This window comes from Monodon monoceros, unplaced genomic scaffold, assembly GCF_005190385.1.
Source record: "Monodon monoceros isolate NGI ecotype Baffin Bay Population unplaced genomic scaffold, NGI_Narwhal_1 Super_Scaffold_18, whole genome shotgun sequence".
NCBI classification, from domain to species: domain Eukaryota; kingdom Metazoa; phylum Chordata; class Mammalia; order Artiodactyla; family Monodontidae; genus Monodon; species Monodon monoceros.
The window spans coordinates 137654860-137670780 of NW_021703774.1; the positions used below are offsets into that span (position 1 = coordinate 137654860).

At 36.9% G+C, this 15921-nt stretch overlaps 1 protein-coding gene across 3 annotated transcripts in view; it reads right to left on the reverse strand.

Annotated features, from left to right (window-relative positions):
- ZFYVE9 (zinc finger FYVE-type containing 9) overlaps positions 1–15921 on the reverse strand; it is a 185176-nt gene that overhangs the window by 23136 nt on the left and 146119 nt on the right. For all 3 annotated transcript variants that reach the window (XM_029227521.1, XM_029227518.1, XM_029227520.1), the window contains one exon: positions 11468–11572. In XM_029227521.1, the coding sequence (XP_029083354.1) occupies positions 11468–11572 (105 nt within the window). The remainder of the gene's footprint in view (positions 1–11467; positions 11573–15921) is intronic.

A 15921-nucleotide genomic window follows, 5' to 3' on the forward strand; every position in this document is an offset into this window, starting at 1 on the left:
TCTTGATTAACCTACCTTTAAAATAAGCCTTAACATCAGGTAGTGTAAGTCTTTGAATTATGTTCTTTTTCAAAGTTGTCTCAGCTATTCTAGATTTTTTGCATCTCCATATATATTTTAGAATCAGTGTCTCAGTTTCTATTTTGAAACAGCCTGCTGGTATTTTGATTGGGTCTGTATTGAAGCTATGAATCAATTCCGGGAGAAACGACATCTTAACAATATTGAGTCTTCTGATTCATAAATATAGTATATCTCTTCACTTATTTGGGTCTTCAATTTCTCTTAGCAATATTCTGTAGTTTTCAGTGTTTGAAAATAGTATTGTTTTTTAAAACAATTTATTTATTTATTTTTGGCTGCGTTGGGTCTTGCTGCGCATGGGCTTTCTCTAGTTGCGGCAAGCGGGGGCTACTCTTTGTTGTGGTGTGTGGGCTTCTCACTGCGGTGTCTTCTCTTGTTGCGGAGCACGGGATCTAGGCCTGCGGGGTTCAGTAGTTGTGGCTTGCAGGCTCTAGAGCACAGGCTCAGTAGTTGTGGTGCACGGGCTTAGCTGCTCCACGGCATGTGGGATCTTCCCGGACCAGGGCTCGAACCCATGTCCCCTGCATTAGCAGGCATATTCTTAATCACTGTGCCACCAGGGAAGCCCTACTGTATTGTTTTTAAATTCCAATTTCTGATTGTTAGTATACAGAAATACAGTTGACTTTTACACAATGATTTTGCAACTCTGATAAATTCATTGGACCACATCTAGTACTATTCTGTAAATTCTTTAGAATTTCCTACATAGACAATCATGTTATCTGTGAATAAAGACAATCTTACTTCTTTTTTTATCTGTATTCCTCTAATTTTGTTTTATTGCCTTATTACATTGGCTAGAAGATCCACTGAAATGCTAAATAGAAATAAGAGTAGACATCATCTCCTTGTTCCCAATCTTAAAGAAGAACCAGTCAATCAAGTCACTGTTAGATATATTAATTTTAAGTTTTTCATAAATTCTCTTTATTAGATTGTAAAAGTTCTCTTCTATTTTTAAACTGCTGATCCATATATATATATGTATATATATACATATACATAGATAGATAGATCTCTCTCTCTATATATATATAGAGAGAGAGAGGGTGTGGGGGAGAGAGAGAGAGATTGAATGGAAGTATGAGTTCATCAAATGCTTTTTCTGCAGCAGCTTTTTCTTTTAACGTGTTTTTCCTTTCTATCCTGTTAATATGCTGAGTTACAGATTGATTTTTGAATGTTAAAGCAATTTAGCATATTTGGAATAAGCCCCATTTAGTCATGAAGTACCTTATTATTTTGTGTATTACTGAATTGGATATACTAAAAACTTGTTATGTATTTATGCAACCACCTATGAGGGATATAGGTCTGCAGTTTTCATTTCTTCCAATTTTTTTTCTAGTTTTGATACTAGTGTAATGAAGGCCCCATCGAAAGAGATTCCCTCCTCATCTATTTTCTAAGAGTGTATAGAACTGGTGTTATTTCTTCCTTCATTTTGTAAAAGTCACCAGTGAACATATCTAGACCTGGGCTTTTCTTTGTGAAAAGGTTTATAATAATAAATTCAACTCTTTCAATGGATGCAGGGCTATTCCAGCTACCTATTTTTTCTTGACAGAGGTATGAAAGTTGATGTTCAAAGAATTTGTCCATTTTGTCCAAGTTGGACATGTATTAGCATAAATGTGTTCATAATATGCCCTATTGTCTTCTTACTATTTACAGGACTTGTAATGATATCCCTCTCACATCTCATAATGTTAATTTGTGTTTTTACTATTTTTTAATTGAAGTATAGGTGATTTACAATATTAGTTTCAGGTGTGCAACAGTGATTCAATATTTTTATAGATTATACTGCATTTAAAGTTTATAAAATAGTGACTATATTTCCCTGTGCTGTACAATATATCCTTCTAGTCTTATTTATTTTATAGACAGTAGTTTGTACCTCTTTACTCCCCTACCCATATCTTGCCACTCCCCACTCCCCTCTTCCTAGTTTATTCTCTATATCTGTGAGTCTGTTTCTGTTTGGTTATATTCATTAGTTTGTTTTATTTTTTAGATTCCACATACAAGTGATAGCATTACAGTATTTGTCTTTCTCTGTCTGACGTATTTCACTAAGCATAATACCCTCTCGGTCCGTCCATGTTGTTGTAAATGGCAGAATTTCATTCTTTCTCATGGCCGAGTAATACTCCATTACATAGATAGACAGATAGATAGATAGATAAAGAGATATATCTATGTATCACATCTTCTTTATCCATCCATCTGTTCATGGACACTTAGGTTGCTTCTATATCTTGGCTACTGTAAATTATGCTGCTATGAACATTGGGGTACATGTATATTTTCAAATTACTGTTTCTGTTTTCTTCGAATATACATCCAGGAGTGGAATTGCTGAATCATATGGCAGTTCTATCTTTACTTTTTTGAGGAATCTCCATAATATTCTCCATAGTAGCTGTACCAATTTACATTCCCACTAACAGTGTACTAGGATCCCCCTTTCTCCACAGCTTTGCCAACGTTTGTTATTTATAGGCTTTTTTAAAAATTAATTTTTATTGGAGTATAGCTGCTTACAGACATTTTGAAGATAGCCATTCTGACAAGTGTGAGGTGCTATCTCACTGGGGTTTTGATTTGCATTTCTCTGATGATTAGAAATGTTGAGAAACTTTTTTTTTCATGTGCCTTTGGCCATCTGTATATTTTCTTTGACACAATGTCTATTCATGTCTTCTTACCTTTTTTTTTGGCCATGCCGTGCAGCTTGCAGAATCTTAGTTCCCCGATCAAGGATCAAACCTGGGCCCCGGCAGTGAGAGCACTGACTCCTAACCACTGGACTGCCAGGGAATTCCCTTCTGACCATTTTTAAATCAGGTTGGTTTTTTTTTGATATTGAGTTGTGTGAACCATGTATATAGTTTGGACATTAACCCCTTATCGGTCATATCATTTGCAAATATTTTCTCCTATTCAAGAGGTTGTGTTTTCATTTTGTTGATGGTTTCCTTTGGTGTAAAAAAAATTTTACATTTAATTAGGTCCCACTTATTTACTTTTGCTTTTATTTCTTTTGCCTTAGGAGACAGATCTAAGAAAATCTTCCTACACTTTATGTCAACAATTTTCATTTCAGTTATAGTATTCTTCAGTTCTGAGTGGTTCTTTTAAATATTTTCTAGTTCCTTGTTAAAATTCTTACTGTGTTCATCTATTATTTTCCCTAATTCAGTTATGCTTTGAACTCTTGATCTGGTAAATTATTTATTTGTTTCATTAGTTGTTTTTTCAGGAGTTTTCTCTCGTTCTTTCAAATGAAACAAATTCCTCTGTCTTCTCATTTTGCTTAACTTTCTCTGTGTCTATGAAATTAGGTGGCACAGTTATCTATTCTGGTCTTGAAGGGCTGTCCTTGTATGAGTGTCCTTATACAGTGCACGTGCCGACTGGCTTTGGTGGGAGTGCTACATCTGACACAAGCACAAACCGTCTCTTCCCCCAGGCTGTGCTGGCAGCTATCACCCTGGTACAAAGTGGGGTTGGAGGTGGAGTGGCTAGGAAGAGAGCCAGGTGTGGGCTGGGGCTTCTCCTCTGCTCGGTGGCCATCAACACCCTATTTGGGGTGCAGTGAGGCCCCAGGTTGCTGGAGCAGAATCCCTGAGGGTCAGGTCCAAGCTGTCTCAGTTCCCTCTAAGTGTGTGATCTCCCACTCCCAGCACCAGTTCCCTTGATCCGGAGGGGAGCAGTACTAGAGCAAGAAGGGCTGAAGTGGGTGCTCAGCATGGGTTGCAATGCGGGCTATGGTAGTCCTGGTCCGTCAGAGTCCTAGAGTGCTCAGATGCACTGCCTCCATAAACACCAGCAATGGCTGCCCCTACCCCATTCAGATGCCTTTCTGGGTCCACGTTGGCTCTGTCCTTCACAACCATGCACTCCCCTTGGCTGCAGCAGCCCTTGCCCTAGTGTAGAACTGTGTCATGGAGCAACTGGGGATGGAAAGGGCACTCAGCTCAGGCTGGGGTGCATGCTGCAGTGGTTATGGGAAACCAGCCAGAGTTCTATGCAGCTTTAATCTCCTTCCTCCACCCTTTTTCAGGAGTAGCAAGTGTTTGCATGCACTTCATAATCAGAGTCTTACAGCCCTCCTGTTAGTCCCACTGGTTTTCAAACCAGCTAAGGTGCTCATCTTCTCAGTGTCAGACCTCAAGGCTAGGGTGCCCAATATGTGAACAGCTCTCTCCCCAGGGAGGATCTCTGAGCCTATATAATCCCCCTCCTTTTCTGTGTCTCCTTCTAGGGACACAGGTTGACCTGATCACTTCTCTTCCCTTCCTACCCGATTTTGTGCATCTGTCTTAGAGCCTTGGTTGTACAAGAATCTTTAGGCCAGTTTCCAGTTAGTTTTCAGTGAGAATTGTTCCACATGTTGATGCATTGGTGATGTGTTTGTTGGGGGGGATGGGCAGTGAGCTCCATGTCCTCCTACTCTACCACCTTTCTTGTACCCTGTGTGTTTCCACTATTTAGCTAATCAATCTGATTAGAAATTTGATTTTATTGATCTCAAGAACTTTTAGTTTCATTTTTTAAATTGTTTCTCTGCCTTCTTTTTTTTTTTTTTTTTTTTTGCGGTACGCGGGCCTCTCACCGCTGCAGCCTCTCCCATTGCGGAGCACAGGCTCCAGACGCGCAGGCTCAGTGGCCGTGGCCCACGGGCCCAGCGGCTCCGCGGCATGTGGGATCCTCCCGGACCAGGGCACGAACCTGCGTCCCCTGCATCGGCAGGCGGACCCTCAACCACTGCGCCACCAGGGAAGCCCTCTGCCTTCTATTTTGTGAATTGCTGGCCTTTCTTATTTCCTTTCTTCTGTTTGCTTTGTGTTTCATTTGCTCTTCTTTTTCTAACTTCCTAAGGTAGAAGAGTAGGTCAATGATTTGAGATGTCTTTTTTCTCTAATATAGAAGTTTAATGCTATCAATTTCTTTCTAATCACTGCTTTAGCTGCATCCCACAAATTCTGATATGCCACGTTTTCATTTTCAGTCAGCTCAAAATATTTTCTAATTTTTCTTTAGGTTTCTTCTTTGACCCATTGGTTTTTGAGAAGTGTGTATTTTATTCAAGTTTTCTATATCCTTGATGATTTTCTGTCTACTTCTTCTATCAATTATTGATACAGGGGGTTACTGAAATCTCATAATATACTTGTGACTTCATCCTTGTAGTTCTATTTATCTATATTTGTCCTTATAGTTCTAACAGTTCTTGCTTCATGCATTTTGAAGCACTGTTATTACATGCACAAATGTTTAGGATTGTTGTACCCTTTTGATGAATTGATCCCTTTATAGTTATGAAATGTGCCTCCTTATCCCTGGTAATATTGTTTATTCTGAAATACATTTTGATATTACTCTATCCACTCAAGCTTTCTTTTGATTAGTACTACTGTAGTATATCTTTTCCCATCCATTTACTTTTAAACTATCTGTATCCTCATATTCCAAGTGGTTTTCTTATTCACAGCATATAGCTGAATCTTTCTTGTTTATCAATCTAACAATTTCCCCTTTTTAATTGAGGGTGCTTAGGTCATTTATAATTAATGTGATTATTGATATGGCTGGATTTAAATCTAGCATCTTGCCACTTATATCCTATTTGTTATATCTCCTCTTTGTTCTCCTTTTCTAGCCTTCTTTATATAATTCCAGTTTATTTTTGTTGACTTATTAGCTATACCTCTCCATTTAAATTTTTCTAGTGGTTGCTTTTAGATTTTTATTCTACATCTTTACTTATCAATCTACTTTCAAGTAATATTATGCCACATCCCATGTCATATAGAAACTTTACATCTGTATACTTCTATTTCCCCTTTCCTGGAAATACCCTTTGTTTCTACGTAAGTTATAAACTCCACAAAACACTGTTGCTAGTTTTGCTTTAAACAATTATCTTTTAAAGAGTTTTTATATTTACCTATATATTTAACCATTTCTGCTGCTCTTCGTTACTTTGTGTGGTTCCAGATTTCCATTATTTGGTATTCTCCATGAAGGACTTCCTTTAACATTTCTTGTGGAATAGGTGGCTGGTAATACATTCTTTTAGCTCTTATATTTCTGAAAAAGCATTTTGCTTTTCACTTTTGAAACATATTTTTACTGGGTATAAAATATAGGTTAACAGGTTATCTATTTCAGTATACTTTAAAGATTTTGTACACTGTCTTGCGGATTGAACTGTTTGATGAGAAGTCTGCTGTCATTCTTATACTCATTCCTCAGTATATAATGTGGATTTTTTTCTCTCGCTGCTTTTAAGATTCTTCTCTTTACCTCTGGGGTTAAGCAATTTGATTATGATGATTATAATGTTCCTTAATGTAGTTTTCATCCTGTTTCCTGCAGCTGGAGTTCATTGAGCCTTTTGAATCTATGTGATTATACTTCTCATTAAATTTATAAATTTTTTTTTTTTTTTTTTTTTTTGCAGTACACAGGCCTCTCACTGCCACGGCCCCACCCATTGTGGAGCGCAGGCTCTGGACGCGCAGGCTCAGCGGCCATAGCTCACGGGCCTAGCCGCTCCGCCGCATGTGGGATCTTCCTGGACTGGGGCACGAACCCGTGTCCCCTGCATTGGCAGGTGGACTCTCAACCACTGCGCCACCAGGGAAGCCCCTAAATTTATAAAATTTTTGATCACTGATTCTTCAAATATCTTTTCTGTCAACCCACTTCTCTCCTTTGGAGACTTCAATTACAGAGTTCGGCCACCCAGCACTTCCCACATCTCAGTCACGTGCTGTTCATTTAATTTTTCAGCCTTTTCTCTTTGTGTTTCGTTTTGCATAGTTCTATTGCTGTTTAAAGTTTATTAAATTTTTTCAGCAGTGTCTGATCTGCCATTAATCTCATCCAATGTATTTTTCATCTCATTGTCATTTTTGCTTCTTGAAGCTTGATTTGGGTCTTTTTTATATTCTCTGTGTCTCTCCTTAACAGGTATGTGCCTTGATCTTGTTGAAGCTTTATTTTAAGCTTGTTAGGTAGGATCAGAGCAGCCTAAATTTATGGATAACTTCGATCCTTAGGAATTATTTGTCCCTTTCTTACTCTAGCTCGTAAGAATACAAATTATTCCTGGACCTTTGAGAACTGTTCTCCCTGCTCCTTTCCAGTGTTTTTCTCACATACATGCACCGATTAGTAATCAGCTGAAGACACAATCGGAACCTCCTGCAGATCTCCAGAGTTCTTTTATTTCCATAATCTGTCTTGTAAATTCTAGCCATCATGCCCTCCCTACACTGTCTTCAATGCAGGGAGACCTCTAGGCTCAGTTTAGGCTCCCCCGCTAACTGCTCTATGGCCTGGAAACTCCAGACAGTAAAGTAGGGTAATCACAGGGCTCACCTTCTCTGCCCCATTGTCCTTTGTATTTTCCCCCCACATATTTTGTCTTGATGTTTAGCTATTTACAGTGGACTGCTATGTTAGTGTGCTAGTGCTGTTATAAGAAAGTACTGCAAACTGGTGGCTTAAACAATAGAAATTTATTGTCTCACAATTCTGGAGGCTAGAGGTCTAAAATTAAGATGTCAGCAGAGCTGGTTCCATTTGAGGGCTGTAAAAGGAAAGATTTGTTCCAGACCTCTCTCCTTGACTTGCAGAGTCAAGGACTTGACCTGACTTCCATCTTCTCCCTATGTCTCTTCATATCACCTTCTCTTTATGCATATCTATGTCCAAATTTCCCCTTCTTGTAAGTCATACTAGATTAGGGCTTTACCTCTGTAAAGACCCTATAATCAGCCCTACAATCAGATGTAATCATTAAACTGATGTCTATGAAAATCGGTTTAGTATAGTGTTTAAGAGTAGAATTAGAGTGTCTGGGTTTGGAATTAGAGTGTCTGGGTTTGATTCTAGCTCCAACACTTGCTCGCTCTGTGCCTTAATTTCCTCATCTGTAAAAAGGTAATTACCCTACTCATTTCACAGAAATAGTGTGAAGATACACAGATGCTTAGAATAGTACCTGATATATAATATACCCTAAATAGATGTTAGTTAACACAATGATCAAAATAATCTCATCATAAGAACATGAGTAGCGTTACCTAGACCAACAGAGATCTTGCATGGCCTTGATGAAGGAGATTAGAAAATTTATATACAATGACTACTTCATTTATTAAAATTACTACTTCAGAAATATTATCTTCTAGCTTTCTAAGCTTAAAGTCTTTCCTTATATGGAAAAAAATGTTGCCTGCCATTTCAGTAAACAAAGAATGTTGCCTGCCATTCTGGTAAACAACAAATGTTGCCTATCATCAAGTCATCAGCCACTGCACCTGCCACCAACAGTGCACCCTTAGTAAATCAGGATGGAGAAAAACAGGATACTGGCCCTAGAGAGTTAAGATGCCTGTCTAAGGAATAATTTCAGTGAGCCCTGACTCTTGCATTTTCCCATAAATAGAAAAGCACTAAAATCATTAACTTGAGATGTCTGGTTTTTTTTTATGATTAGCAGTACTCTTCTGATGTTCAACTACATGTTTTGTTTTGTTTTTTCCCAGCAAAAACTCCTATATATCCTGGCTCCTCCCTTACCTCTTTGGAACAGCTCCTCAGGGCTATCTGAGAGGCTGTATCCTGGGCTATAGTCCTCAATAAGGCCACTGTATAAAACATAATTCTCAACTTTTACGCTGTGCTTTTCTTTTTTTTTTTCAATTGACACTTAGAGGCCTCCTCTCTCCACATTTTACATATAGCTGCCAAAACTCAGTTTTCTAAAATTCTACTTTGGTTAATTCACTTTTCTGCTTTAGAACCTGTAAAATCTCTACAAATTATCATATTAGAGTCTAGACTCCTTTGTGTGGTTTCTGAAAGCCTCTGAATATCCAGAAGTCTCTTTGTACAACTTCATTTCCCAGTCGCCTTTAGCCTCTTCTTCACTAGGCAGGTTGATATCTCCCATCCTCCCTACCAGACATGCCCATTCCTGGTGCTTTCCTGCCTTTTGTTTAGGCTGGTATCTATCCCTCTTTTCACTTATTTTCCACCCTTCACTTTATAGTGCCTATACATCCTTCACTGTCCATTTCAAATCTTTCCTTCATTTACATTTACATGAATGTTTATAAACATCTACATGGAATGTGCTGCTCTGGCTGTTAGGGATTCAGGCTCATTTAGACATAAAGCAAATTCCTGACTGCTTCATTTATCAGAGCTCTCCCTTCTTTGAATCTTTAATAAACTTCCAATAAGTTTCAGCACTTATTTCCACATTACTTTATCTTTTAGTTATTTTTATATTATTTATATATCTATATTTTGTTTTTACATTTTATGTTGTTTATATTTTATTTCTGTTTCATTCAATATATATTTCTTGTGCAATTACTCTATACTACACAGACTGTTAATGATACAGTGGTAAACAAGACAGACACAGTCCCTCATGGAACTAAAAGTCTAGTAGAGAAAACAGACACTGAATAAGGAATTACAAATATAGTGAGTATTACACATAGAATGTGTGTTATTAAATGAAAGGAAGTGCAACAATTAGAAAAGAGCTTGTGCAAAGGCTATAAACAAAAGAAAACATAGTTCAGGGAGTGATAAGAAAAACTAAAGGTACAAATAAAGAAAAATGAATGAGAGGAAAAGTGGAATACTGTGGTGATTAAATGAAATAATATATACGAAATTACTTTTTCAACTATTAGACACAAGACAATTCAAATGTCCAACATCATGAGAAATAAAATTACACTGAGTTAAAACAAAAATTGAATTAGAAGGGAAGTCAGTCTGCTAAATCAAGTAAGAAGAATAAGTGATATATAATTGGTAAACTTTATTGAAAATTAAATGTAATAAATGACAAGAAATACAGTTACTGTTTTTGAATAAAGATTTCTGAACCTGCACAACCATAAACCTAGGAGGCAGAATTCAGATAAAGGCAGATAATATGAATGGCAGTTGTTGTCATGAATGTCCTCAGTCAAGTACTGAAATAATTATGGGGGCCTCAAAGCTTTTACAAATATACTTGTATAAACAGATCTTATTACCAAACACAAAGTACCATCTTGTAAACATCAAGGATAGCAATGTACGTTATCCACTTGGAGCTGACATCTGATCATCTCACTTCTGGCAATAAGCTCCCAGAAGGCAGGCAAAATGTCTGATTCATCTTTGTATCATATCACGGAATATATTTAATAGACATTTGTGAAATAGATAATAACATTTCAAATATGGGAAATAAAACAAGTTTTCAAAGCATAGCCTCCTTTAAAAACTATTTAGGGCATAAATTACATAAAAATAGTTCTCTTTAAAGATTTGACTCTAGTTTAGCATGGTTCCAAGGTAGGACTATCTAATAGCTAATTGTATCCCAGGAAAAATTAAGCACACATTCTAACTACTATTTTCTAGTGTCCTGAAAAAAGCCATCAGACAGAAAGCCACAGGGTAAATGTTTTCTTCAAATAGGTCATTCCTACATAATAATACTGAGCCCTGAGCTTAAAAGTCCAGTAAGACATTTCTGTGATTTTAAGTGTATATCAAGTATAAAATGTTTATTGAATGTACAAATGAGTAAGTGAATAAATGGCTGAATGAGAAAGGAAAAAAGAAAGGAAGAAAAGGAAGAAAGAGAAGGAGGGAACAAGTTATTTTATACCAAGATATGGTAGAAGAAGTAACTGTGGAGTTATCACCCTGTCTAATAAAACAACAAATTTTAACATTATATCAAACTAATTTTTAAATTTTCTATTTTAAATCACAATGATTACTATCCAACACTTTAGAACCCATTTTAAGAAATTTTTAAATTCAAGTACTACTTCACATGGCAAATAGGCAAGAACAGTTATTACATAATTCTGTTATGTGTAGTATGCACAATTTCATTTTAGTTACAAAATACAGCTTAATTCAAAAGGCAAACATTTGCTTTCAAAAACTTATTTAAAAATAATTCTGGGACTTATAGGTGAGCTATGATTAAACATTAAGTATAGTTAAAAGTAATATATACTTATAGAAAGAGGGAAAAATAAAAGATCCCACCACTAATAAATATTATAAAGTTAATTTTATACCTCAAAAAGCAAATCTGTCACTGACTATCAGGATCAAAAGGTCAAAACACAACACATGACACAAGCAAAGACTACATAAATCACGAATTTAACATTTTGTCTTTCTGTTATGGAATTCCCTATCACTGATCTAAGTCATATAATATTATGAACTGATTTCACTGTCGATTAACTAAAAATTTACATGTAATCATGTATTTCTCATCTTCATTTATGATATTCAATTATGAAAAATTCATGGGAAATCTTACCTCATTGTATCTGTTGCTGGGAATTTTGATGCTGGTTTTCCGAACTTCCATATCAACCACCAAACCTTGAACTACTGGCAATGTATACTGGTAATTTCTAAAGTCCTGGGCAAAACCAGATTGAAGTGGAAGAAAAAATTCATCAATGGCAGGATTTAATTTATAGTAATAAAATTAGCATAAATAAAAAGAATGTCAAAATTAAAAGATCTCATTCATTTAAATAATAAGAAAATGTATAATGAAAGCCCCATTGTGTATATTCTACTCTCTGATTAGTCTGTAAGCTCTTACAAAGAAGCAGACTAAAAAGTTTCATATACCCTTTATATACAATATTAAACAAATATTTGAATGTTTATCCCTGCTTTGTCACCACCTAACATTTTCTGTATTTATTTAACTATCTCCTCCCTCTAAGGTAAGCTCCAATAGGGTAAGGATGCTCACTTGTTTTGTTCTTGTTATATCCCAAATGCCTGGAACATCCTAGGGACTAAATGAATACCTGTAGAGTAAAACATGCACGCATATATACTCCACATCTAGTGTGGCTGAAGCAAAATGAGCAAGAATGGTAGGAGTTGAGGTCAAAGTGATAGCACGCAGCTAGATTTCATAGGGTCTGGTAGGTCACCACAAGGACCTTTGCCTTAACTTTGAGAAGGCTTTTGACCTATTTTGACGGATCTCTCTGACTTTCTCTGTAAAGAATAGATGGAAAGGGAACAAGAATAGAAGAAAGGATATCAGATAAGCATAATGAAAATAATCCAGGCAAAAGACAGTGATAACTTGAACCAAGATGTTAACAGTTCAAAAGATGGTGACAAGTTATCAAACTCTAAATATATTTTGAAGGGAAAAAGGACAATATTTGCCCTTAGGTTGGATGTGGAATGTGAAAAAAAAAAAGAGATGACTCTGAATTTCATGGCCTGGGCAAGCTGAAGACAGGAACTGCCATTTACTGAGATGGAGAATATGATAGGAAGGGGAAGTCAGAAGACTGCAGGAGAAGAACCAAGAAAGAATGGTGTCCTGGAGGCTAAGAAAAGAAAACGTGTAGATATTAGTAAGTTGCTGGATGGAACTGTGTGAAAATTATCTTCTGATTGCTTCTATTCACTCAGGGAAATTGGGCTAAGCCATCAGCTGAAACTGAGGAAAGGAGAGGAGGCACTGGAAATTTGAGAAGAGATCACACGCAAATAGTCATCTAGGGAAGTAGGAATGTATTATGGACCAGGAAGGATTGCCAGGTAGGTCCAAGAGCTTCCTTAACGGTATTGGTCATGAATCTAAAATGAGACCGGTGAGTATGCTACTCTTTTTGTCTTCACTCATATTTAAGCTTGGACGTAAGTTAAGAATGAAGGAAGAATTAGATCCAACCAGGTATAATCAATTGACTTTTGATAAAGGTGCAAAGGCAAGTAAATGACAAATGATACTGAAATGACTGGACATACAAGTGGGAAAAAAACAACTTCAAACAATGCCTAACAATCATAAAGATTAACTAAAAATGGATCACTGACCTAAATATAAAACATAAAACTACAAACTTTTTTTTTTTTTTTTTTGTGGTACGCGGGCCTCTCCCGTTGCGGAGCACAGGCAACGGACGTGCAGGGTCAGCGGCCATGGCTTACGGGCCCAGCCGCTCCGCGGCATGTGGGATCTTCCCGGACCGGGGCATGAACCCATGTCCCCTGCATCGGCAGGCGGACTCTCAACCACTGCGCCACCAGGGAATCCCAAACTACAAACTTTTTAGAAGAAAACATGGAGGAAAATGTTTGTGATATAAGTTTCAGTCAATAAGTTCTTAGATATGATATAAAAAGAACACTCCATAAAAAAATTAATAAACTGGACTTCAACAAAATTAAAAACTTTTGTTCTGTGAAAGACACTGTTAAGAGAATGAAAAGATAAATTACAGACTGGGAGAAAATATTTTTAAATGATACAAATCTACCAAAGGACTTACATTCAGAATAGATGAAATACTCTCAAAACTCAACAATAAGAAAACAACAACCATATTTTAAAAATATGAACAGTTGAAAAAATCTGAACATTCACTAAAGATATAAAGAAGACAAAATAAGCAAATGAAAGATGCTCTAAATCATTCATCACAGGAAATATACAAATTAAAATCACAAAAATTAAAACCACTAGACTCCTATTAGAATGGCAAAAATTAAAAACCAAAAAGGAGAAATAATGAGTACTGGCCAAAAAAAAAGGATCCTTATACTTGATGAATGCAAAATACTGCAGGCATTTTAGAAAACAATTTCAGTTCCTTATAATGTTAAACATACAGTATGGCTCAGAAATGAAAACTAAATATTCACACAAAACTTAACACATGGATATTTATAGCAGCTTTATTCCCAGTCGCCAGAAACTAGAAACCCAGATATGCATCAACAGGTGAATGAATAAACTGTAGTTCATACATACAACACTACTCAGCAATAAAAATGAATGACCTATTGATACTGAAGGGCACCAGAATATAGTACCCCTAAATATGCCTCTTGTTAATCAGTCTTTGGCCAGTCTAATTTAGAGGGCCCCAGCTGAAGAACCTGAGATGAGTAGAAGAAAAAGATTTTATTTCCTTCCCAACAATACATGTAACAACACAGATTAATCTCAAATGCATTATGATAAGTAAAAGAAGCCAGATTAAGAAGGCTACATGCTGTATAATTTCCATTATAGGACAGTCTGAAAAAACTAAAACTATAGGGACAAAGGATCAATGGTTGCCAGACATTACAGGTGCACCAGCAAATTTTCTGGTGATGGAACTGTTCTGTATCTTGATTGTGACAGTGGTAGTAACATAACTGTATACGTTGTTAAAACTCTTGGAATGTATGCCAAAAAAGGTGGATTTTACCATACATAAATTTTAAAAAATAATTTTAAACAAAGAGGTAGATTTAATCAGGGTTTACATTTTGCCAGGCTACCACAACACAGGGTAAAAGTGAAAAAAGAACTAGAACTATGTAAAAAAGTGATTTTAATGATGAAACCATGGAATCTTAATGTAGATAAACAGAAAAGCCGGAGGAGTGAGAAACAGTGAAAAGGTGTTGAAATCAATAGGTTGTAAATCCTGGTAAACTAGGGAGAAAGTGATGATGTAGAGTGAGATGCTTCAGTAGATAATCCAATAAATATTTGTAAAAATGAATTGAGATAGGCCATAAAAACCGTAGGTTGCTGTTGCTTGATTACAGGATAAATATCTCCTTTTCATTCCAAAATAGACTACAATCTGAAAGAAAAACTAACTTGTCAAAAATGTGACTAAAAACTAAAGTTACCAAAGAGGGACAAAGGGATGGGGGTTGGAATAGAAGAATAGAGAGAGAGATCTTATAGATTAAAATATAATTTAAAAAATTTCACTTCTGGCCAAGATGGAGAAAAGAGGACTGGATTTAGCCTTCTGCCTTAAACGACCAAAATTCACACAAAACACATGGAACAATGATTTCCAAGACACCAAATTTCAGACAACAAAGGACAGTGGTCCTTGAGAGACAAGAAACAAACAAGATGAGCTCTATGACTGCCCAGGTTATGCTTTAGGAGAGTTTCCAAGCTCAGATGCAGGAAGCAGGAACCCAGGCAGAGGCTGGCAGACTTCCTGAGTTGAGGAGACAAAACTGAAAATCGAGAAGAAAATCAAGGTAGTTAGAGTTCACAGGACAGAGAGGAGAAAACTGCAGAGAGAGAACTCCAAAGGTTCACAGAGGGTCCCATCAGAATAGCAGTGTCCTGATTAGCAAATGTGTGTGAGGAAACTTCTTGAGGCTAGCGAAAGAAATCCCTGAAATGATTATTGGGAGCATTATCTGTTACACAGGCCTGGGAATAGTGCCTATTGCCAAAACCCAGATAGAAAAAGCTCATAATTCATGGGCACTGGGTAAAGTATTACTGTATAATAAAGAATTTGGCTGACCTCTGCCCCTGGTTCCTGAGAGGTAACCTCTAAACCCATGGAATTTCCTGAGTGATATGAGTGCCTTTGTTATTCCTGGCAGACTCTGAGAGTCTATGTCAGTTTGATGACACTGATGCTAAAAGGATAACTTGGGGTGGCGGCTGGCCATTTCAGAAACATCAACCATGTGATGAGAGGCTGGGGCTCTGAGGCATGTGATATCAGCCTGACTTCTGCCAAAGTGGGGCTGGAGACTGAGTTCAGTCACACAGCCGGTGATTCAATCAATCAGGCCTTGTAGGGAAACTCCAATAAAAACTCAGGACACAGATGCTTAGGAGCTCATTCCATATGTATTGTTACACATCAATGTATGTGGAAAGTGACATGTTCCTGAAGACAAAGAAGCTTCTTGTTTGGGACCCTCCCAGACTTTGCACTATGTGTCTCTTCTATTGGCTGCTCCTGATTT